General features: G+C 43.7%; 4 protein-coding genes across 7 annotated transcripts; 1 reads left to right on the forward strand and 3 right to left on the reverse strand.

The window, feature by feature from the left end:
- Nucleotides 165-3,766, reverse strand: LOC8084824 (UBP1-associated protein 2C). 2 transcript variants are annotated; one of them, XM_002458107.2, is made up of 2 exons: nt 2,311-3,766; nt 165-519 (listed from the first exon to the last, which is right to left on the reverse strand). In XM_002458107.2, exon 1 carries the CDS (start codon nt 3,647-3,649, stop codon nt 2,312-2,314), a length of 1,338 nt encoding a protein of 445 aa, XP_002458152.1. In that variant the 5' UTR covers nt 3,650-3,766; the 3' UTR covers nt 165-519; nt 2,311. The 2 variants fall into 2 exon arrangements, with proteins under 2 accessions (XP_002458152.1, XP_021311365.1); XM_021455690.1 differs by having other exon boundaries at nt 165-535.
- On the forward strand, nt 8,167-11,773 carry LOC8054378 (uncharacterized protein At1g03900). The gene is made up of 8 exons (XM_002455906.2): nt 8,167-8,479; nt 8,667-8,698; nt 8,991-9,091; nt 9,177-9,249; nt 9,397-9,428; nt 10,061-10,151; nt 10,521-10,632; nt 11,250-11,773. Exons 1-8 carry the CDS (start codon nt 8,387-8,389, stop codon nt 11,580-11,582), a joined length of 867 nt encoding a protein of 288 aa, XP_002455951.1. The 5' UTR covers nt 8,167-8,386; the 3' UTR covers nt 11,583-11,773.
- On the reverse strand, nt 12,559-18,662 carry LOC8084825 (ubiquitin-like modifier-activating enzyme atg7). The gene is made up of 20 exons (XM_021456620.1): nt 18,408-18,662; nt 17,809-18,005; nt 17,541-17,732; nt 17,394-17,448; nt 17,188-17,282; nt 16,864-17,053; nt 16,673-16,790; nt 16,445-16,586; nt 16,188-16,337; nt 15,921-16,109; nt 15,531-15,713; nt 15,366-15,457; nt 15,056-15,203; nt 14,756-14,977; nt 14,519-14,668; nt 14,234-14,422; nt 13,977-14,159; nt 13,774-13,889; nt 13,496-13,643; nt 12,559-12,812 (listed from the first exon to the last, which is right to left on the reverse strand). The coding sequence occupies exons 1-20, from the start codon at nt 18,550-18,552 to the stop codon at nt 12,645-12,647; spliced, it is 3,072 nt and encodes a 1,023-aa protein (XP_021312295.1). The 5' UTR covers nt 18,553-18,662; the 3' UTR covers nt 12,559-12,644.
- On the reverse strand, nt 21,977-24,399 carry LOC8054379 (acyl transferase 5). 3 transcript variants are annotated; one of them, XM_021456502.1, is made up of 3 exons: nt 23,920-24,251; nt 23,198-23,839; nt 21,977-23,066 (listed from the first exon to the last, which is right to left on the reverse strand). In XM_021456502.1, the coding sequence occupies exons 2-3, from the start codon at nt 23,639-23,641 to the stop codon at nt 22,224-22,226; spliced, it is 1,287 nt and encodes a 428-aa protein (XP_021312177.1). In that variant the 5' UTR covers nt 23,642-23,839; nt 23,920-24,251; the 3' UTR covers nt 21,977-22,223. The 3 variants fall into 3 exon arrangements, with proteins under 3 accessions (XP_021312177.1, XP_021312175.1, XP_021312176.1); XM_021456501.1 differs by adding an exon at nt 24,288-24,399 and having other exon boundaries at nt 22,000-23,066; nt 23,198-24,066; XM_021456500.1 differs by having other exon boundaries at nt 23,198-24,251.

The raw sequence follows: 24,422 nt of genomic DNA on the forward strand, positions 1-24,422 counted from the left end.
AGCTGATTTATTGTGAGAGAAAAATACTGCTGAATGGCTGGCAGATTCAGCAGATAAGCTCAAGCGAACAGGCTAAATATATAAATTCTAAAGGAAAAGAAGAAGTGCATTACAGTCACCAATCATACATATAACCTGCACTCGGCTCACCAAAAGCATAGACAAATAGAAAGCCATATACGATTAAACACATCATCAGACCATGAAAATAAAGGAATTCATATGATAATACGACAATAACCAACACAACATACACTTAATGCAACGTCGCTTATCTATATAGAAAAATCAAACTGCAAAGCAGTCATAAGAAAGTACATGTGAAGCATTATCACAGCTAGGCATTATCACAACTATCTATCTTCATGTATCCCTTAACATCGAAAATTGAGAGTGCAAACTCATTCCACATTCCACATCAGAAGTAGCCAGAATATGCAAGCATCCATGTAAGCAGACAACACTTCTGAATTCAGCACAACCATTTCAAAGGATATGCTCCCAACAGTTGTCACACACCTGAGTCACACATTCACTAGAATTCAATCAATAATTCAGCAGAGTATACATATATAAATACAAAATATATACAATATAACATTAGAAAATAGATATATGAATACATTAAGCATATAAACTAACTTGGAGACTATTCTTTTTCAGAGTATGCAATATCAAACTGCACACTGATCTTGCAAAGTGCAAATATATCGCATGATTATTTAGTTCAGCACAAAGATTGCAAAATATTATTATTGTAGCACAATTAAATAAATGTAGGCAGTAAAAATTGGGTCAAACCATATTTCTGATGATATAAAAAAATATCCAAAAAAACTCAAAATATTTCAATGTTAATAGAAGAAATAGACATAACTTTATAAAAGCTTATTAAGTCATCATCCGTAACATTGCAGCAAAACTTAGATCAAGCAGACCATCTCTAGCATTCTAAGACACGTTTGAGGGCTGTAGGTGTATGCTTTATAGTATGATGAAACGAGGAAAGAAAATATTTGGGATCAATGCCTCAAGCACTAAATGCAATATGAGATAGGGAAACAACTTGAGTTCTACAAAAGGGGTTCTTTTTACAAAAATGTGACAATGCTCATGCTCAAGCACCAAATAGGAGTGAAGGTACTTGTATCAATGACATGAATACTGAAAAACATGCATGGATAAATAAAGGTTATCCGTGACATGAATACTGAAAACACACCACTAATGACAATGAAGACTCAATGATAATAAGAATGAGTAAAAAAGATTCAAATAAAAAAGACCAACCAACTAGCGAAGAAGATCCAAATGCATCTGTTGACAAAGTAAACCAAGGCTTCTAACAAAAAACAATAAATATAGGTACACATTTTACCAGATGCCATATTTACTGCAACAATTCGAATATGCATCGTAAATCCTAAACAAGGGATCATACCAATCTCAAATCTCAGATGTCAACAAACATCTAGCATCAAGTGCAAACCAGCAAGGTGAGATACTAAGATCTAGTAAATAACCAAGACAGATACACATTATCAGTCGTCATCATGATAAAAATTATCAGGAATACCAAATCTTGGTGATCCCAAGCATCAGGATAAGACAACAAATTGAATCCAACAAGCACATGCTCAAGAAACTAACAAGGGCAAAGCAATGAACTCTTGCCACATCAACAACCAAAGAAATTCCATGGTAAAATGATGGGTTGTGCTGTGCCTCAGACTGACCACCCAAAGCATTATGCTATGCTCTGAGAGTACCTACCAAGGCAAGTCCAAGGATAGACCCATACACCCAAGGGAAGTTTCAGAACAGGAAAACACATTACGAAATGATGTCAACTAAAGTGTGGAAATTAAGGTTTACTGCGCTGACACATTCACAGTTATCATCCATGACGCTATGCCCACCAATCAACTTCATAAGTACTACAATTATATCAAGTCTTTTACAAAGCACCATCAGAACTTCAGTCACCAAGAAAACCAATAAAATCAGGACAAATAAACAATACTCAGCCAATCACTACTTGTTAGTGCGGCAATGGCCTTCAATCTCTTACAAATCATTGGAACCTAATCAATGAAAATATTTGATTTCCCAGCCATTCAACAAAAGCAAAGAAAAACACTGCCAATATAATTTCCAAACACATTAGTCAAGTATACTCAAATTCATCCAAGAGAAGCTAAAGAAAACCATCTACCAATCAATGCATGTTTCACTACACATCAAGCAACATAATGGAACAGTAACTAAGCTATAAATAAAATTAAGAACATATGGAAGCAGTGTTTATACCTTAGAAATAAGGCGGTACGTTGGGATACATAGGAGGAGCCCTGGCACCTGGACCAGGAGGAGATATTCCACCTTGAGGATCCTGGCCCCGGAAACCAGAACCTGGAAGAGGGTAGTTGCCTCCTTCTCCAAATGCACCTGCAGGCAGTGCTCCCTGTTGCATGCGGTACATGGAGCCTCCACCCATTCCAAGGCCACCATATGCCCCCATCCCAGCGGCACCAAACTGAGATGATCCCCCAAATGAGCCACCACCCAATCCCCCAGGCCCGAATGCACCAGCCCCAGCACCAGCCAACCCAGTGGGCACCTGGCCTCCCATCGACCCTAAACCACCTGCGCCTCCTCCACCCATGGAAGATGGCATGTTACCATAAGGGTTTGGACCCCCAAACCCACCGCCAACACCACCAAAACCAAACGAAGGCATACCACTCCCAGGGCCACCATACTGTGCACCCATCTGTGACCCAAGCCCAAGCCCTCCCTGCATATCTTGCGGACCACCCTGCAGCATCTGCTGCTGCTGCTGGTTGCCAGGGCCAGATTGCTGTGATTGCCCCTGCTTCGCCTTCTTCCCCTCTATGGCAAGCTTGCATACAAGCTGGTGGCCGTCAATTACCTTCACCGTGTCCACTAGGGAGGCCTGCGCACCCTCAGGTGTCTTGTATACGAAAAGTGCAAAGCCCCGGAACTTGCCCGTCTGCTTGTCAAATCCCAGCGGCCCCTCCTCAATCTCGCCATAGGAGGCAAAGTGCGCAAGGAGACGCTCGGACGGCATGTCTGCCGGGACGTTCCCAACGAAGATCTTCCGGAGCGCCACATCAGCCACAGGAGCACCGCCACTACCAGCGGCCCCACCAGACGGCCCGCCTGCCGAGCCGGCGGCGGCGAGCTGCGTGACAGTCATGCGACCGTCGATCTTCTTTGATGGCTCCTTGAGTGCGAGGACGGCGGAATCGGCGTGGCGGAAGGTGACGAACCCGTAACCCTTGGACCGCCCCGTGGTTTTGTCGGTGATGACGACGGCCTCCTCGAGGTCCCCGTAGGCGGAGAAGATGGCGCGGAGCGAGTCGGATGTGGTCTCCCACCCGAGCCCCCGAACGAAGAGCTTGCGGAGGGCCGGGTCGCGGTCGGCGGCTGCGCGCACGGCGTCGAGCGCGTGCGCCGAGACGAGCGCGGCGGCGGCCGCGATGTCCGCAAGCTGGTCCCGGGAGAGCGGCTCGAGGAGGCGGAGGACGTCGTCGCGGGTGAGGCCCAGCGTGGCAGCCCCACCGGCGGGAGAGGCGGTGACGGCGCCGTTCTCGTCGGGCTTGCGCTTCTTGGAAAAGGGATCCATGGGGGCGAGGGAAGGGGAGGGCTTGGCAAAACCCTAGATAGGGTTTGGCGATGTAGCGGCGGCCGGGGTTGGAATTTGGGGCGAGGAGGGAGGGAGGGAGGGAGGACGGGAAGCAAGAGGGATCGGCGAGCTTTTATTGACCTCGCAGAAACAGGATTTCTTGATTGGGGAGGAATCTAAAAATAGACATGGGCCGGGCTCCGACCAGAATTTCACGAACAAAAGCCTCTGGGAGTAAATTTTCCTTTTGAAAGGGCCCAAACTCCTACCTTCCCAATATGAAGTCCCGGAAATCAGAATTACAAATTCGTATAGAACTACAATTCTTTCTGTAGAGAACATATACTGTTCAATCAAGTAGAAAAAAATATCGCATTAATCTTATTTTGAAAATATATAGGACTGTTAATCAATATTCCATAATATTAGGGATCAATATGGGAAAGAAATTACTTTGTTTCTCGAAAAAGGAAAAAAAAAACAGATCAGATCTAGGGTTTACCGACTCCAATGCCTTGCGCCTGCGGCTCCCATCCCCCTAACCGCAGCCATCTTCTCCAGCTCCGGTGAGCCTCCCCCGCCCTGACATGGCCTGACCGTCCCTACCGCCGCCAACTCCCCTAAGCCACCCATCGGCCATCGCTGCCGCCTGGCCTACTTACCTCCCCCTGGCCGACCATTTCTATAGTGCGCTGAAGTTGGAGAAAAAGGGGATTAGCACGCTAGAACCCTAACATGAATGAGGAGGAGGCCTACTTGGCGCAAATCCACCATGGGCAGGGGCAGATCTGCCATGGCCGACGAGCTCCGTGTGGGTGGCGGTGCGGGATGGCCGCTGGGATGCAACTGAGTTAGGCTCGAGACGACCGCCGGGGAGATCGCCGAAGAGAGAGAGAGGGCGTGTGGTGGGAAGGACGAAGAAGTTGAGAAGAGAGAGACGGGGGAGAGGAAAGACTGCGTCAGTGCGTGACAACATGATGATATGGTGTGCGGGCGGAGCACGCACGCTTTTTATTAAGCATTTTTGTAATATTAAAAGCTAAGGATTCAATTATTTTTGTCCATTAGAGTGCCATTGCCATCCCTGACATGTGAGCCCTGCTTGGATGCTGGCTTACCATCCACTCTACGAAGTCTAACATTGTGTCCAGCACTAAGCTAGGATGGATTCGGAGTAGATTCCTATGGAATCAAATCAAGATAGCATTATTTATTGTATTTTAATTCTACCTCCATGTGTTGGAAGTTGGAACAAAAGAATTTGCAATCCATGAATCACCTGCAAAGCGGCACAGTTTTAGGCTGATTGTCACGTGACTAGAGAGATCATTCCATCTGCACCGCGCGGTGATCGGGTGCACCGTTGCACAACATGTGCACGCCTAATGGCGTCTAGGGTCACTCTTGACAATCCGATGTACTTGACCTTCCCCTCTTTCACCAATTTCTTGAGCTTGCCAATTTACAATTATTTCAAACAAAGAATTCACGTGAGCATACACACCAACGGTACTCCAGCCAATCGCACACGTCGCTCACGTTGTCGTGTCGTAGCTCGAACTTCGTGGCCACCTGCACCTGCTCCTGCGAATGCTCTCACGTCTTCTCTTTATGCCGATGATGCAGCCATCTTGAACCAGTCCGAGTGGAAGAAGACATCTTCTTGAACCAGTCCGAGCGAAAAGAAGACACCTTCTTGAATCTGGTCCGAGCTGAAGCCATTTTCTTGAACCCAGTCTTGGCTACTGAACTGGAGCGCTACTACGCATGCCCGAGCGTCTTCAATTTTGTCAAGAGCATTGTCCAATCGATAAGATGTAACATGTGAGAACTTAGACCATGACTATATTTTTGTTTCCTTTCCAATAAGAAGGAAAAAAACCCTTGCTAGTAAATATCTTCGATTCCAACTATGCAATTGTAAGCTTCAAAGAGTCCATGTGTCTTTTCATTGAAAAGATTGATAAGAGTGTTGCGTGGCAAAAGGTCACCTTTAAAGTTTGTTCTCCGTACCTACTTATGTTTTCATTATTTTCCATCTATTAGCATGTGGGCACTAGATTCACAGGTCGTTCATTTGAAAAGAAAGAAAGAGTGAAAACGAGGCCAATGCCTCGTCAACTAGGGAAACGCAACCAAGCTAGAGAAACATGCGTTAGATGTCTAGGATGGAGTTAAAAATTTTGGACGACCACTAAGATGCTTTACCTACAATGGTTAGTGACTCAAAACCTTAGGTTGATATGGACCTTCCTTGTGATGCCATAAACTGAAAGCTTTCCAATACATCATCCGTCACGGTGAGCCAAGAATGGATAAAGGGCTAAATTTGGTATAAGAGTTGGCAAGTTGCTCCAAGAACTCTAGATCCAAACTTAAGGGTGTGTTTGGCTATGAGAATCGGTTTCATTTCTTGTAAGAATCATCAAAAACTATGTCAAATGAGCGTATCTAGTGATGTCATTCAACGAAGAAATGTTTCTTATTTTTGTACTATGAATGTGAACCACCCAAGTAGGTGTTTCACGGTGATTCTAATTTATTTTAGTGAGAATCTAGATCGGTAGCCAAATGTTTCATCGATTCTCGTTGTTTCAGTGGAGAAACATTTCTATGAAAAAATTGGATAAACATTTCTTGGAGAATCTAAAGTCCTACCAAACATACAAGTACTTCTGTCCTAAAATACCCTATAATAGCTGATCTTATGTGATTCAAAATTTACACTAAAATACTATCCCTTCTTACTTTCTAATGCACCTTCATCCTTTCTCGCACATATTTTATTTTCCTAATGCATATCTATCTCTTGTTTTTTTGTGTGTCACACTTTTGGGTTGCTTGGTTCCTTTGTTGTACCACCTTGCAGAGTCAGAATACGCAACAAATATGTGTGTTTGATTGACTTGCCTCAGTGCCTCAAAGTCTATGTGAGCTAGTTTTTCCTTGCTCAAATGAAAGAGCCAATTTGGCTCGCTTGGCTTAACAAGTTTTATTGTTTCGTGTGCCAGCGAAGCAAAGGTAATGCATATTTAGAACCAAGCCGTCCTTTTTCACTTTTCCTTAATTTTCATTTCTAAACCTATAAGTTAATCTATTTTGCGACAAAGAAAGTATAATTTAGTGAAACGCAAGAATAAAACACACAATAGTTGGCTTCATGCGAGGGGTATTAGGAGTGGAGGGACTTCCCATTTCTTTGAGGGTTAAGAGGCAGGTTATGTGCGGCTTTGATTTTTCTTATTGGAGTTGCAATAGTGAAATCACTAATCCTTAAATACTATGGCTTCCATTCCAAAATGTAAGTCATCATGGTTTTTCTAAGTATATTGATTTGCTACGTACCTCGATATATATTATATCTAGATATATATTGAAGAAATGTCTCTAGAAAAGTCAGGACAGAATTTTGGTAAATCCTTAGAGCACTAATGTGTTTATCGAACTCTTAGTACTCAATTCGACCTCCTCTTTAAATCTGGCGTCATCCCCTCTTCTTCTTCAATTTTGGTGGGCCTATAGGGGGTCAGGGGGAGGGGAGGCTGGCCAGGCGGTTAGGGGCACTAGCGACGGTAGAGGTGACTAGAGTACTAGACCAAGTCGAGGTAGGGACGTCCATGGTCGGAGCTCGTCATGAAAACTGAAGATCGAGCAGAGAAAGAAGGAGGACACCATGACTATGCTAGGGTTTCGTTGGAGCTCTGTTAGTGTGGTCGTGGACAAATAATGGACGGTGGCAGAGGCGAGGTGCGAAATGAACAATGAAAGAAGAAAAATCTAGTGTTGTGTCAAGGGAGGCATAGATGGTCTCTGTAATTTTTGGATCTAAACAATGCCTTTAATCGTTGGAGCTCTTGTTTAGATCAGAAAAGATTTTGAATGTTGATACTGTAGCACTTTTATTTTTATTTGACAAATATTGTTCAATCATGAACTAACTAGATCTAAAAAATTTGTTTCGTGATTTGCAGGCAAACTGTATAATTATTTTTTATTTTTATCTATATTTAATGATCTATGTATGTGCCACAAAATTTGATGTAACGAGGAATCTTAAAAAAATTTTAGTTTTTGAGTGTCCTAAACAAGGCCTTAGAATGATAGAGGGAACAGTTTTTTTTTCCATTGGGGATTGAAATTGAACTGCACAATCTACAATTCCAAAGTACTAGTCTCCGCTGCACACTATACCGAACTTAGGCCTTGTTTAGTTCTTAAGAATTTTACAAAATTTTTCAGATTCTCCGTCACATCGAATCTTTAGACGTATATATGAAGTATTAAATATAGATAAAAATAAAAATTAATTGCACAATTTGGTCAGAATTAACAAGACGAATCTTTTAAGTCTAGTTAGTCAATAATTAGACAATATTTATCAAATATAAACGAAAGTACTACTACTTATATTTTGCAAAAAAAATTTGAAAATAAACAACGCCAAGCACGAGCACGACTGCACGAGTGACCCGGCCCGGGCCCCGCATCTGACTAACCAAACCGCTTTGCCGTCGCGAGCCCCGACCCCGCACCAGAATCCTACCCCGCACCGTTTCTTCTCCGCTGCTCCGTCTCCTCTGGTTCGACGACCCGACTCACTGCTCCGCCACGCCGCGTTCGGATCCGGCCCTGAGCCTTTCCCGATCCCGCCCGTGTCCCCTGCATCGCTCGGCACGATCCGCCCCCGCTCCACGACTGGTCCGCCGCTGAGCTCCCGGCGCTTCCGCGGCCGGCGCCATGGCGACCGGCGGCGGCAACGAGCAGGCGCCGGCGGAGGCCGAGCCGCTGGAGCTCGTGCTGTTCCAGGTCGCCGAGTGCTACGTCTACCTGGTTCGCCCCCCCTTGCCCTGCCTCCGACACTTCGTGTTCTTTCTATTCCTATTCCATTCACGCATAGTAGTTGTGTACAGTAGTGGAGTAGTAGTATCCTGTGCTCTGCCCATGCCAGCGCTTCTCTGCAGGTTTGGGCCGCGAAGTTCGTCTGAAGCGTGCTAATTAGGTTGTGGTTTATGCGCAGATACCTCCAAGGATGACGGCTGCCTCCTACAGGTGCACTTCTTGTCTCGTCAAGGAACAAGAATGTGGTAGTTGACTTGGTAGGATCTGGAATGCAATTCTTTATGCCTGGGTCCTGGGTGGATAAAGCAGACACAGTTAGGAGTGGCTGTCAGTGCTATGAGCTAATCGATCTTTTCACCTATGCTTAGTTCCTTCCCCACATTTGCTCAGAGACCATTGGAGTGGTTCATTTCATGATTGTGCTCATTCCTTCCTGATTCAGTACAAGTTGGGTTTAATTTGTTCCATGGAAATAACTGATTAGACTCATGGTAAAATCCAGGGCGGATGAGTGGAACGTCAACAAATGGGCATGGGAAGGGGCGCTCAAGGTTGTCAGCAAGGGAGAGGAATGCATCATTAAACTGGAAGATAAGAACACAGGTATTATAGTCATTTTAGTGGTTTTGGTCAATTTCGTTTTTCTTCATTACAGTATTGAATTATTGATTCAGTGAATGTGTTTCAGGGGAGCTTTATGCTAGGGCATTTCTCAGAGAGGGTGAACCACATCCGGTGGAACCTGTAATTGATAGCAGCAGGTCTATATCTGGCGCTGCCACAAATATAATCCAATCCTACAATTAAATACGTGGCTTTGTATTTTCCACTATCCATGAGAAAACTACTCGAAGATTATAAGCAGAGAGCCTGACATGATTCTTGCTGCTTGAATATTTTTCTTGCAGATATTTTGTACTACGCGTTGAAGAGAATATAGGTGATGACTGATGACTGTCTTTCTATTGTTCTCTCGAACACACAGAGAGCTGTGTGCCATTTCATTAATATAGAAGAAAAAAATTTGTTAGGTCACAGGCCATTACTGTCCATTAACATTAACACAGCATATGCACCACGGGCATAGTACAAAGTACAAACGGCCCACTTAGGTACTACCCAAAGAAAACTGAGCTCAAGACTCAGAGATTCATTGCTTCAGCTGCACACCATAATGATCCTTCATTTGCCACAGCTTGTAAAACCTTGTTTGGTTCAGGAGACACTCCATTGATAAAACTAGAACAATTCTAAAAGGAATAGATGGCTTTATTATTTTAATATTAATTAAGAAGAAAATAAGCACTCAAATTCGCCTCAACGAGGACTTGAACCTAGGTTTTGTGGGTGTACATCCAATCCACACCCTCAACCAGCTGAGCTAGGCTAAGTTTCCTTGTCTTTTACGTGGGCTCTATGATATTCCTTGTGCCTTAATGTTCTACTTAGTGGTTAGTGTTGAGTTAAGGTCTTGAGGATTCATAACTTGATACTTATTTTTGAATTGGCGTGGCCACTTCAGTCTCATGTTGGGTAATATATTGGCATAACAAATCTTATTGTGAACTTCAGATGGGCGTCAGCGTCATGCTTTCATAGGTTTAGGCTTCCGGGAAAGGCCTGAAGCATATGACTTCCAAGCTGCTCTACATGATCATATGAAGTATCCTTTTGATCATTCAAACATGTTATGAATCTCATAATTTGCAAAATCACGTGATTTTCTTTTCCTGTGCGATTCATCAATGACTAGGAGTTCTATATGTGGAATTCTATTTGATATGGCCGTTGACTATTGATTTTCGATTAGCAACTGTACGTTATAGATTGTTGGCTGGTACCTTTCAACATCTGATTATTTGATCTTTTACCCGTGCAGTCAGATCTTAGTTTATTTAGCAATCATGTTTTAATGTGAGTTCTTTGAAATATTTCTATATTTTCCACAAGGAACACAGTCATTTTCTGCGATCATCTTCTTTATATGATGCACTAGTTTCTCTCTATGATTTGCTCTCTTACATTATCAAAGATATTTAAACAAGAAGAAGGCTGCTGAAGAGATGGTTCAGCATTATGAGAAGCAATCATCAGTGGATTACAGCCTCAAAGAAGGGGAGACATTGGTTCTTCAGATTAAAAATGTAAGTTTTCATCTTAAAGTTTTCTGGAAGAAAATGAAATCAGAGAGCCCGTTGATGAGAGTTTGTTTTCCAAGGTGTGCAAAACTAGAATATTGGATTTTTTTCTCTCTTCATAGTACCCTAGGTTGCTCAAGCAATGGCATGTGGTGCTGCATTAGGTGGATATGTTCATTGGACAGGTACCAATAAACCGTGGAATCATTGAATCCTTGCCAATCTATAAGTGCATAAAAAACATGGTCAATCTATGCCGTGTTTATCTAGAATATTTTCATGTAAATGTACAGCCACTTCTAAACTGAATCTCAGTTCTGTTTACGCATAGTTCCCATCTAGATTTCTGTTATGGCATTTGAGCAGCACATCCTTGCATATCGATAGATATTTAAATTGAGGCTTTGAGCTACTCTTGCATAAAAACCTGAACAAAAATTGAGCGCTCCTGTAGTGCATTGAAGGGTATTTGCCGTGAGATGTGCCAAATTTTGTGTAAATGAAGTGTTTATTCATAATTTTTGTAACATGTGCATGCATCTCTTTTCATTCAACTTTTATATCTACATTTATCTTTGTGTAATTGTTTCCTGAGTGTTTAGCTTTGCTTTTATTCTGTGCAGAAAGAAACTGGCACCAAGACAAAATCTGCATTTTTTGAGCAAGGCCTAAACAAGCTCTCATTGAACGAAAAGACAAACACCAAGGAGGTCCCCGTCTCCCTTAAACTCCCACCACCACCACCTTCACCTGTCTCTCCAACGGATCCTGGAGTCGCTGCTTCGCCTTTCAAAGCAGAATTTCCGCCCCAAGAGCAACCAGCTGCTGAACCCATCAGCAGAACCAGCGCTCTCCCTTCCAAAGGTGAACCTACTCCGGAGCTACCAGCTGCTGCAGAGAAATCAGAGCACGAAACCGTGGATGACGACTTCGGGGACTTCCAGGCTGCTGGGTGATATCATGTATCTTGTACATACAGAATGTTACTGAGACTGCATTTTCATTGTTTGGTTTATCTTTTTTCAATCAGTTGTGACTTCTGCCGGCACTCTGTGTTCCTGTATAGAGCTTCCATCTCATAACCTATATACAAATACATGGAGAAACGTTGTACCTTTTCTTTTGACGTAGCATGTCAGATTTTGTATTCGGGTCATGGAGATACAAAAAATCGCAAATCAACAATGTCTCAACTATTCTTGGAGATCGACGAAGACAGTGCTGGGGGCAGCAAGGAGGAAGAGAGAAGGCAAGAGGGGCTACCGCCCAGAGAAAGCAAGAGGATGCCTCTTGTCTCCGTAGACAAGGAGGAAGGAGGAGAGAAAAGAAAAAGGATGCCCCATGTCTCCGTGGACAAAGAGGAAGGAGGAGATGTCTCCGAAGACAAGGAAGGAGGAGGCAAGGGAGCAATCTCCAATCCTGTACTATAAGCAAGGCGGGCGCGTTACACTTTCAGTTATCAATACATCTCCAGCTCTCAAATTTAACACCGAGCCAAGCAGAAACAAACATTGAACCAACTGAACTAAACATCGAGCCAAGCAGAAAATAAGCAGTATTTTTTGCTAGACTTGTTTTTGTGCGTTAAAAGTATATAACAGATAGCAACGTGGCTAGATGTCAGAGGTGTTTATAGGGTGGTTGCTTGATTGCTTCGTATTGTTGAGACGAGTCATTCGACGACAATGTCATTTCACATCTTTTGTACTCCCTCCGTCCCAAATTATAAGTCATTCCAAGAATCTTGGAGAGTCAAAGTTTTTCAAGTTTGACCAAATTTATATAGCAAAATAATATCATTTTTGGTACCAACCAAGTATCATTAGATTCTTTGTTAGTTATATTTTCATAGTGTAACTATTTTATGACATAAATCTTTATATTTTTCTCTATATTTTTTGTCAAACTTGAAAATGCTTTGACTTTCCAAGATTCTTGGAATGACTTATAATTTGGAACAGAGGGAGTATCAAATTGTAGGAATTTGTATTTGCAGTTGTCAGAACCATTGTAATATATCAGACCTCGACAAATTCGTCTTCATCAGTTTCATCTACCCACTCGACCTGCGAGTAAGATGTGGATTTCATCAAGTCCGTGAGGCCGGTTAGGTCTTCCAAATAAGTTGGTTCATTGATCACTTGCATCACAAAGTCCATTCCTCTCCTCCGATATTCAGACAATACCTGTGATGTTTTGCATGTAATCAAATAAGAGATCGGTAGCATAGCTGCCAGCAAACTTTAGTATCGATTCCATTGTTGGAACCGGAAAAGGATGAAACTCACATGACAACAAACCCGAGCACTCTCAGAACTAAAACAGAAGCTATGCCAACAAGACACGAGAGTAGAGGTATTTGTGGCAACGCACGCCTTTTCTTACATTTCTGTATTCTCAGTTAAAAAGCAACAACCATGCAGTACAGCGTACTTGGCTCATTTGCTAGCTTACTTGCGCAAGGGAGCATGTATCAATTGCCCCCATGAACGCACATTCGGCACCAGCGAACACCGCAATGACACGGTCCACTCACGTCCCCTGATCAAGCCACGCCTCATAACATACCCAACCAACCATGCAAGCAGCTAACTACTTGCTGCCAACAAAGCATGCAAGCAGCTAAATACTTGCTACACTAGGCTTCTGACTAGCAACAGCTATTAGCTAGACGAGCTGCAACACACACGCTTCTGACTAGCACCAGCTAACAAGCTAACTTGTACATGCAATAGACATGAAGAGACTCTAAACTTAAAGACACATATCCACTACTAACTCATATTTACTCATGCAGAGACTCTAAAACTTGTACAAGTCGCTGCAAGTGCTAACATGCATGTTGTGCAAGAATAGAAAGTTTACATACCGCATTGGAACATGCCGTGCAATTACTCGAGGAATAGCCCAACAGGGTTAGTAAGTTGTACTGCGATAGTGATCCACGCATCTGGTGAGGTAATATACCATGCTGATGACCACTGCTTGTACCAGCAATCTCTCCTGGAGCATGTATGCTGCAACAGGTAGAAGTATTTATCAGACTTCCTTGTTTTTTTTTCACTGGATGCAGTTAGCATCTTACTTGGAAATGATTACACATGAAGTCATAGTATCATTCCAGATTCCTGGTGCCCAGTTGCTTACCCATCTGGATGATGTAACATTCTTGTGAAAAGGTCTGCGGCACGTCCAGATGCAATAGAGGCCAACCCAGGTCGTGTCACTGTACATTGTTGATCCAGTGTCCGATTGGAAACTGACTGCATCAAACATAATGCCATGATTGTAGTAGGTAACATATATATTAAAAGCAAAACAGGTATGATTTCCAAAGCATGGAACATTACATCAACAGGAGCAATGACGTCATTGCAGAAATAACACCCCAGCCTTTGACGCCCAAGGGCATCCTCTGTGGATAGCTTATCTGTGGCAGTGGCCACACTGGAAGCATCACAGCTTATGCCAGGACCAGCCCCATGTCGCATGACAAGGTAACTATCATACCCTAATGCTGCAGTAATAGCAATCTGCAGTGCAGAGGGGCATTAGCATATAACACATTCCAAGATTTACATTAGTCAAGGATGCCTAGAGGGTTCACCTTGTTTTCATTAGTGCAGAGGAGAGTTGGAAGCCACCTACTTTCTCTTGTGTCAGTCAACAAGAAGACAGCATCATGGGAAGCCACTAATTCCTTAAGGCGCTCACAATCTTGGAGCACACCAGCTGCTTCACCAGGAGACACAGGATGCCCAGGCATAGGTATTTCCATTCTAATGCCTTGTGCATCCTACATGAGCGCATGGCACAAATTCATTAAGATGAGAAAGCACTAAACAAAAAAATGAAGTAATACAGTTTTAAGGGCAACAAAGTGAAGACTCACCACTGAAGGACATCTCTCCACTAGATGCCTAAGTATTGCAGTTGCTTTTGGAGCACCACGGTCATCAGAAGTATAGAGTGACTGTCTCGCTAAATTTGACACAACTACACAACCACTATCAACTATTGTTAGCTTCCGTACACCACAGTCCTGCAAAGTTGGTTTCCACCAGAATGTATGAGTAGATGTTGTATTTTAACATAAAAGTAACATCATTCCCAATATTGTGTCACTGACCATAAGAATGCGTGCAACATCACATCCAAGAGTTCCAGCACCCAATAGTAGACATCGGACATCAGAAACCTTGTCTGAATTTACAGAGATGCTAGCTGGTATTTTAGGACAAGTATCTGGCATTTTTAAATCAGAAACGCCTGTAAAATCTTTCAGATATGTTGGATAGTTGATGGCCTGCATGACAAAATCCAATCCTCTTCTTCTATACTCTGACAATACCTGGAATGTTTAGCACGGAGTAACATTAGAAACCATAAAATTGTGAGAATGTAATGTCATGTGGTGGAATTTACTTACAGCAATAGAACATGCCATACAATTGACTGAGGAATTGCTCAGTTCCATAGATAAACCACACTTTGGGAGTGACCCTCGTAGCTGATGCGGCAATAGACCAAGCTGATGTTCTGTTTCCATACCAGCAGTATCGCCTGGGGCATGTATCCTGCAAAAGGGTATGATACTTATGGCACCACATAGTGGACTGAATATTTTTTTCAAATTTCCCTACTACTTAGCTTACTCAGGTCGAGAAAAAAACTAATATTCACTATCAATGCTACACAAACATAAGTTGGACTCAGCAATAATCTTTAAGGCATCTTACTCATCAGGGTGATGTAACATCCTGGCAAAGAGCTCCACTGCTTTGCCAGATGCAACTGAGGTAAGTCCAGGTAGTGTTTCATAAGGAATTGGCTGCAAAAGAATAAAACTGAACATTAAGGGCCAATGATAGAGTATAAAACAGAAACAACAGAAGAACATGTACCTTAATAAGGGAAGAGGCATCATTGCAGAAACAACAGCCCAATCTTTGATGACCAGGAGCATCTTCTGTGGACAAATTTTCTATCTGAGTAATCACTTCATCTGTACCCCCACTTGTTCCTGGTCCAGCACCATGTCGCATGACAAGGTAACTGTCACATCCTAATACTGCACTAATAGCAATCTGCAGTGGAAATATAGCATATCATTAGTAAATAGCAGCACTATACACAATGAAAAAGTAGAGGTTAAGAATAATTTTTGTAACTAAGACATGTGTGGTTAATCTATCTGGATTCCATCCTCCAGCTATAGGCTAAGTACTTAGACATTGCTGTACAAGAACAGCTGAAAAGGTCCTTAGCCAATGGATACTGTATTCAAGATTTACCTTGTTTTCACTTGCACAGAGAAGAGTTGGAAGCCACCTGCTCTCCCATGTGTCAGTTAACAAGAAGACTGCATCATTGGCAGCCACTAATGTTTGCAGATGCTTGAAGTCATCAAGCACACTTGCCATTTTGCTGGAAGAAACAGGATGCCCAGGCACCGGTATTTCCATTTGGATGCCTTCAACCTCCTGCATGACAGCAATCACCATCATTTATCCACAGCAGAAATTCGAAAGCATATGTTTCAAGGAAAAGACTGCCCTCACCACTGCAGGACATCTTTCTTTTAGATGTGTAACTATTGCAGTTACTCTTGGAACTCCACAGTCCTTATCTATGTAGAGTGATTGCTTGACAAGGTCAGACGTTGCAACACAATTACTATCAACAACCGTTAGTTTCCGTACACCCCAGGTCTGAAAAAAGAAATGTTTACCACCATAAATTAGAAGCAGGATATACAGACATATGATCTGTTAGATTTATTACGAATAGGAATCTAGTACCAGCTCAAAGCACTAACCGTAAGAAGACGAGCAACTTCACATCCAAGAGTTCCAGCACCCAAGAGAAGAACTCGAACATGAGATAACTTGTCTATATTCACAGGAAAGTGGCGCCACCCCATAAGCTTTAAGTGCATCAATTGTTTTTCTTCATCCTGACTGTGCATGAAATAAACAATCAAGATAGTTTTTTATGCACTGTTGATTATATCGAAACCCGAAGGCAAAATATACAATAAAACCACCTTGCCGGGTTCATTGATTGAAGATCTATCTCTTTTGGTTTCATTTCTTTTGTTCCCTTCCTTGGGTTTATTCCTTCCCATCCAATAGCATCAGGTAGAAAATCAGGGTCATCCACACCTGTAGTAACAGCCAGTGTTACAAATGGACAAATCATAGATGAAAGTGCAGACTGAATCCACCATATTTATACCACAAGGTGATGGAAATGATGCTTCACCAATGAGGGACTGTTCTAGATCAGGGTTCCCTTTATATTCACGGTAGCAGAAAAACTGGACTTTCTCAATCTTCCATCGGATGCTCAGAAAGGTAACATAGTTTCTAATTACCCAGCCAGGGCAATCTGAGCGGCATCCATGATCATAAAATCCAAATAGTAGCTGCAACAGCAAAAGCAATGAATTTACTTCACGCAAAGATACACATGAAGAATGGTAAACAAAACAGATATTCTTCTAAAGGATTTATCAAACTTCATCTAGTCTAGATGATCAAATGGATGACACAAACATACCTTTTTATAGTTCCCCTGGCAAGCTTTCCAGTCCTTAAGTTGCCTTATAGAGGCAGAGGAATCTGAGGATATACTAACCAGAAAGAATGGAACAACTGCAGAGATGTTAATCCATTGGAACAATGAATTATAAAATCAGATCAACATAACAAATTAATAATATGAGGCCAAACATATGCATTTGCTGTTAGGCATGGTTCTCAAACCTGTTGTTTCACTAGAAGCGCGCCACTTTTGCAATGATGTATATATGGATGCTGCCTGCAGGAACAAGTCAACAGATATCAGAACCAACTGAGAGCATCAAACAAGGAAACTAGTGTTGTTCAATACTAGGTGCACATGAAAATGACCTCTTCTTTAGTGAGCACTTTTGAGGCAGGTTGCAGGTTGAGCAGGGTCATTCTTGAGTTGAAAACCAATGAGGGGAATGCAACATTGTAATAGACCTTCCAATTCTTTAAATCGGCAAATGATGTCACAAGGAACCTAAGTAGAACAGAAGGATCCTCTTCTACTTTACCAGACACAATGTCATCCAAGATCTGGGCCCACATGCAAATTAGAACCAGACAATTGAAAGAAATGCATAAACAATAGCAAATTCCACGTCAACCATACCTTCTTTGCTTCTGCTTTCAGAAGCTGTTCTATATCTAGGTTTTGGAATCCCCTCATGTTATTAGTGTTTATGAGGGTCCCTGGGACTGGACAATTATTTCTGTCGCCAACAGAATTGAGAGATGGCGGCACCAATGATCCTGACCGTAGGTTGAAGAAGCTTGCCATCGGGCGACGCTGGCGGGGAGTATAATAACCTGATATTTCAAAAGAAACTGTCTAGCTCATCCATAGATCTCTAGTCTAGCTCACTGTCAATAAAATTAAGGAAAAACACAAAACTGAAATTCTCTGTTGGGAATTTCTTCCGATGAAACTCAACAGTTCATCATCGGAGTCAAAATTTGCATGCTAAGAGTAAACACAGTAGAGCGTAAAGCGTAATTAGCAACCACACTCCGGCGAACAGCCAACTCCGGCGAATCCACCCAACAACCAAACAAACTTGGATCGTGACCGGCAAGCAACTAAGGCGGGTTGGGCTCTACGGAAGTCCAGAAGCGGGGCGCGGAAATGCATGGGATCAGCGTTCGTTCCCCGCCCTAAATCGCGAATTCTACGAACAAACAGCGAAGAGATGGGGTTGTGGGCGAGCGGACCGGTGATTGGGATGGGCGAGTCGTCGGTGCCGAGGACGTCGAGCTTGAGGCGGCGGAGCGCGTCCCAGAACCCCTCCTCCACTAAGCTCTGGATGCGCTGAACCATCAGCTCCCTTGGGATGCCCACCGCACCGGCACCCGCCATACCTCTCGCCTTCCGTCTTCCCTCCGCCGGCACGGCGAGCGGCGGAACGGCACTTTGTTTTTACTTTTTTTTTTCTAGTTTGCCCCCTGGTTCCGAGGAAGAATATCCTTTTGGAGTTTGGACGTTGCTTTGGCGTGCATACAACTTGAAAACGTTCCGTGGAGTCGTAAAAGACCACGAAGACAGCCGTGGTACTCTGGCAATTTTAGGCAATGAAAACTATTTTAACTATTTTTTTAGTGACTAGCGAGACTAAATTATTTTATTTTTTTTTAGTCAGTGTGTTTGAAAGTTTAGCGAGCATCACCAACGGTTTGCCATTTCAGTTTTGCATTTGTGTTATTTGGCAAAATGGTAAAAATTACTCCTCCAACGATTTTGCAAACGGGTTTGCCATTTTAGTAAATTTGGCATTTGAGAGACTCCTCTTGACATATTTGGGAGTTGGCTTTTGGATTGGCAAACGCTTGCGGCCGGTTTTCCTGCGTCAATTCCGTGCGCGGCCTGGTCTGTTTGGCGCCGTTTCCTTCGTCGGAGGGAGTCCTCGCGCCAAATAGAGTCCGCGCCGCCATTGGTTTGCCGCGACTCAAAGACGCAGATCGAGTCTGCTACGTCGTCCCTCCCTGAACGCGATTGAAATACGCCGATCGAGTCTGCTACTTCCACCAGAAACGGTATGCATCACGAGGAAGATGAAGGCGATGACGGACACGAACCTGCGACTGCGAGCGGCGGCGCCTCCGTTCGCGCGAAGGGAAACATGCGCGAAGAAACACGCGCGTGTGACAGAAAGACGCGCGCAAAGATTTGGTTGAGTCTACTAGGTAATTGCCAAGTCCAAAATGCCAAACCATTGGGGATGACCATATTTTTTCCTTTGCATTTGCAATTGGGAGTTGGCAAACAACAACAAATGCCAAACCAAAATTGCCAAACCATTGGAGGTGATGACTAAAGTTTAACTAGCTAAAATTTAGTAAGGAAAACCAAATAAGCCCTCCTACAAATCATTGCGACAGAAATCATTACTGCGCCACTAAGGAAATTGATAAATAAACTTCACCTATAAAAAATGATCTTTACTTCAACGGTTTAATGGGCAATGGGCAAAGACTGCAACGGCGTGATGATCAACGGGACCAGCTCATTCTTGTTGGACATCATCTTGAGTCATCAGCCTTGCATTTCTTTAGCTCAATTGGTTGGTTGTCAAATAGGTTTATTGGTCTCTCTTAGTCAGATTTTTACTTCATGTTTCATTTTTTCTCCAAAGTAAACTGTGTAAACTTTGAAAATAGTGCGCTAAACAGGTGTTCAAACTCTGTAATAATTGGCGTGATTCTACTTGTAGGTAAATAAAGCCGGATATAAATTATCCTTTATTTAAAAAAAAACTATAAAAAATGATCACCATTTCACCAACACCTAAATTACTCTAGCCATAGCGAGTATACGAAATTCAAAATATTTTTTAGATGAGGCTAGTTCAATTGGTTGAGTTGGGATGTTTATTAGCTATACGATAGAGGTGTAAACTGATTGAAGACGGTTACCTACAAATACTAAAATAGATAACTATAGTAGATTTGGTTATCTATATTTCGGCTAAGATATGCAACATTATATATATTAAATTGGAGTATCCATATATAGATAGGGCGCTGATACTAAATCTTTGAATTCGCTACATTTATTTTGGATATTGAAGCCCTTCAATTAGTCTGTTGTCATTGTACATTTCAAATTTATTAGGTATTCAAATATGGATAAAGTATGGATAGTAAGTCTTCAAATTCGGATAAGGTATATTTCTTTCAGATATTGAAGCTCTTTGGTTGGTCGGTTGGAACATACTCGTACCTTTTGGACTACCCAAGGCTACTATAAGTTGGAGCAAGTATTTCTATACTCTGTCCACCCCATCAAGACATTCAAGATCAAATTTTATGCTAAGATAGGTTTAGACCGTAGAGGTTGAGATCTTTGAGAGTCATGTTGTCCCTGTATGTCGGCGATCCGGAGCACTCGAGGTTTTTGTGAACTTCTGGTGAAGGCATGTGGCCTTTGCGGCAACAATCCTCTATTCTTGGTGTGGAGCAGCATTGCATATTTCATCACATGTGATTATTGCCCGCCCTCGTGTGTTTAAATCTTAGCTCCATTTTAATTTTTGTTATGTATCTAGATATACATTATATTTAGATATATAGTAGAAATTATTTGTCTTGAAAGATAAAATAATTTAGAGTAAATTACACTCACCATACGATAAGTATCTAAGTGGGTGCATGTTAGTCCAACATCTTGTAATTTGTCCAATTTAATACAACAACAATATAGGTGGGTGCATATTGATCCACAATCTTCTCATAAGTTTAATTTGATACAAGAACTTGCTTATTCGTGCATATACGGTCCAAGTATTGTAACAATGCATCTTTGTACACTATGAATCACTGTCATTGCAAGCTATAAACCCTAGCATGCTCATCTCATCCATCAATCAGCTTGAATTGTTTACTATACGATATCATTTATGAATTTGGCCAAATATAAAAGCTGTCATTGATTTCATAAATATAAAAAATTCCAAACCGATCATTTTTTTCTATACCATAATATTATTTTAATCCCAACCTATTGTCATTCATGGCTGACTTGAACTGATACGTGGGTTGTCCATCTCATAAGAAACAAGAACCAAGAGTTTTTTTTCAAAAACAAGAATCAACAAAATTTGGTTTTGGTTTTTTTTGTTTGGTTCTACCTATAACCGAACTAACCAAGTTCTTATATTGGTTTACCAAGCTAAAAAAAAGAAAATAAAAAGCAGTTGCCACCGTTTAAAGGATGTAGTAGACAGAAAAAGATAAGATGATGTAGTAGACACAAAAAAGAAGACGATGCATTGTCCAAAGGATAGGAAAGGCCTAGAGAGGGAGAGGTTAATTGGCTTTTAAAAACTTAAAACTCGATTCAATGGATTAGCATAATGCGGAGGTTTTACAAATTCTCGCGGAAGTTTGAGAAGGATAGGTAGTGAACATTTGATTCCTAATAAGCTTACCACTTTATGTCTGTCTTAATGGTATGACTTTTCCTATACTCAAATTTAAAATAGAAATTAAATGTAAGCTTTTATTTTGCCAAAGTCAGAGAAATGATATCATAATATAGTAAATAATTCAAGTTGAGTGATGGACGAGATGAGCGTGCTAGGGTGTGTAGCTGCTGATGGCAGGGATTCAGACTTCATGCATCAATGAACTAAGTTCTTATTTCAAATTAAACAGATTAGAAGATGTTGGACCAATAAGCACCCACCTAGATAGTTGTCATATTAAATTGAACAAATTAGAAGATGTTGGACTAACATGCACCTACTTAATTAGTTGTTGTATGGTGAGTGCAATTTACTCAATAATTTATAATTTAGAATGGGGAAAGTACAAGTTAATACGATCACTTGTATGTACTTCTAAGAGATGGGATATTGGTAATCCGTTGGAGATTCTCTTAGCAAGCAAGTTCGCCGGCACGATGCAAGTACCGCCGTTTGCATCCAACAATGCCGTTGACGATGAACGTATGACACCAGTGAAGTATAGATAAGCCACACACACACACACACATGGCCATAGCTAAGCCAATAGCCCAATAACAACCATGATCTACGCGAACTTGGCGAGCTCGTCGGCGAACGCCGCAGCGTGAGGTTCCTCGACGCAGCGGAGCATGAGCCGGATGCCGCGCTTGGGCGCGGGCGGTTTGAGGTAGATCGCCGACGCGACGATGTTGACGTCGTCGTTGAGCGTGAAGACGTACCCCGGCTCGCCGAAGCCGTAGTCCACCTCGTTGAACCCGACGCGGCTCCAGTCCGACACCGTCACCGTGCCGTAGTCCAGCGGCACGTTGTAGTGGTCGTCCTTGGCGCCGCCGCGCATCCAGTCCGTGAAGCGCGTGGTGAGCGCCTCCTTGGCCTCCCGCATCACGCCGACCACCTCCGGAAGCGACGCCTCACGGATGGCCTTGCTGGACCGGGTGATGCCCACGGGGTACACGCAGTTGCCGTAGTAGCCGTCCACCGACGGCAGCACGCCGTGGAGGAGGTGCCGCGTGCTGGCGGCGAAGCCGAGCCGGACCTCGGCGTCGTCGGGGAGCGCCATCGCCAGCGCGCGGCACCTGAACACCACCGCCGTGACGGCGTCGAAGGTGGAGCAGGCCTGCCCCGTCGCGTCCTTGAACTCGTCCTTGATGCGCGCGATGCTCTCCGGCGAGATCTCCACCACCTGGGTCACGAAGTTGAACGCCGTGAACGACGGCGGGGGCCCGCGCGGCAGCTTAGGCGGGTCCGGGATCGCGTCGCGGTCCCAGACCGGCGCGACCGACGGCGCCGGCAGCCCCCGCGCCATCTCGCCAGCCGCCTTGAGGAACTGCGCCGCGCCCTGCCCGTCGAACACCAGGTGGCTGAAGCAGATCCCGACCGAGAACCCGCCGCAGGTGAACTTGGTCACCTGTAGAGCTCAAATTCTCAGCACCCGAAGACGATCTCTTCCCGGATCCGGCTATATCGAGCGTATGAATGTTCCTACTAGTTGTCGGATAGTAGGATAAGACGGGGTAATCTGGAAGCGATCGATCGAACCTGAGCCATGAGGACGAGGTCCTCGAGCTTCTCCTCGGGGGGAGGGCGCGGGAGGAGCTCCTCCTTGGGGATGAGCAGAGGGCGCTCGAGGTAGTTGACGTCGGCGAGCGCGCAGCTCGCGGCGGCCTCCACGAACCAGACGCCCTGCCCGGTGCAGTCCACGACGGGCTCCCCGGGGCTCGCGTCTGCGATGCGGCCGGCCACCGGGTAGTACGGCACCAGCGCTTTCGCGAAGCCGTCGCGCATCGCGGCCACGGCGGCGTCTTGGTCCCCGCCGGCTCCTGCGGCCGGGGGGAAAACCTGGATGAAGTCCACCGAGACGCGGACCGCCGCGGTCTTGTCGATGGAGGACAGTGGGAGGGTGCCGCCGGGCGTTGGCTCCGCTGGCGCGACGAGCTCCGGAGCCGATTTCAGGACGGTGGGGGCGGCGGCGGCGGCAGACATGACGGCGTCGGCTGGTGGAGCGGAGCGGTGGGTGCAAGTAGAAGTAGTAGCAAGAAGCGGAGTTGGTGCTTGCGGTGCTCACCAGCAGTAAGTAGTGCGGAGGTTGTTGCCGGCTGCGGCCTCGCTTGAGTTCGTTTGGCACGAGCTTAACGCTGGATTGGAGTTTGGAAGTCGCCGGGTTCGGCCGGCGATGCTGATCTGCAAGACTGCAACCTGATTACCTGAAGGCAAGTGGGTTGGTGGCTTTGCACATTGCAGTTGTGGAATAGTGACCTTACATGACCAGTTGTTTTCTATAGATAATTTCTGAACTTTGCAGCTCAAAAATCTGACACTCCAGCTCATGTTCTTCGCTAAATGCTTGTTTGGTCACGCCTATTCTTTATAGTTCAGAGATTGATCGCACAAGAAGCTTCTTTCTGCTGCTGATCAATCATCAAACAGTGCCAATTCAATCAATGTTCATATGGAGCCTGGCTTCTTACGGCATATATATAGGCACATTTGAAACAAAAGGATTCATGAAGAAATTTTGTAGAATTGTGAACCTGCAAATATTACTCTTTGAAACAAAGGATTGGCTATCCTAAAATCCTATGGAATGGCTCAATCTATAGGAATTTAGAAGAATAACATGAAGTCCAACCTCTTGAAAACATTCCTTTGTGTCTCTCTTTTATTTTGATTCTTGTGTTTCTCCTGTGCTGAATCGAAATGCTCCATTAGAGAATTTACTACGTTTTCAATTCCTGTAGGATTGCAGGTGACATGCAACTTCAGC

The sequence above is a fragment of the Sorghum bicolor genome, chromosome 3 (assembly GCF_000003195.3).
Source record: "Sorghum bicolor cultivar BTx623 chromosome 3, Sorghum_bicolor_NCBIv3, whole genome shotgun sequence".
In the NCBI taxonomy this organism is placed as follows: Eukaryota; Viridiplantae; Streptophyta; class Magnoliopsida; order Poales; family Poaceae; genus Sorghum; species Sorghum bicolor.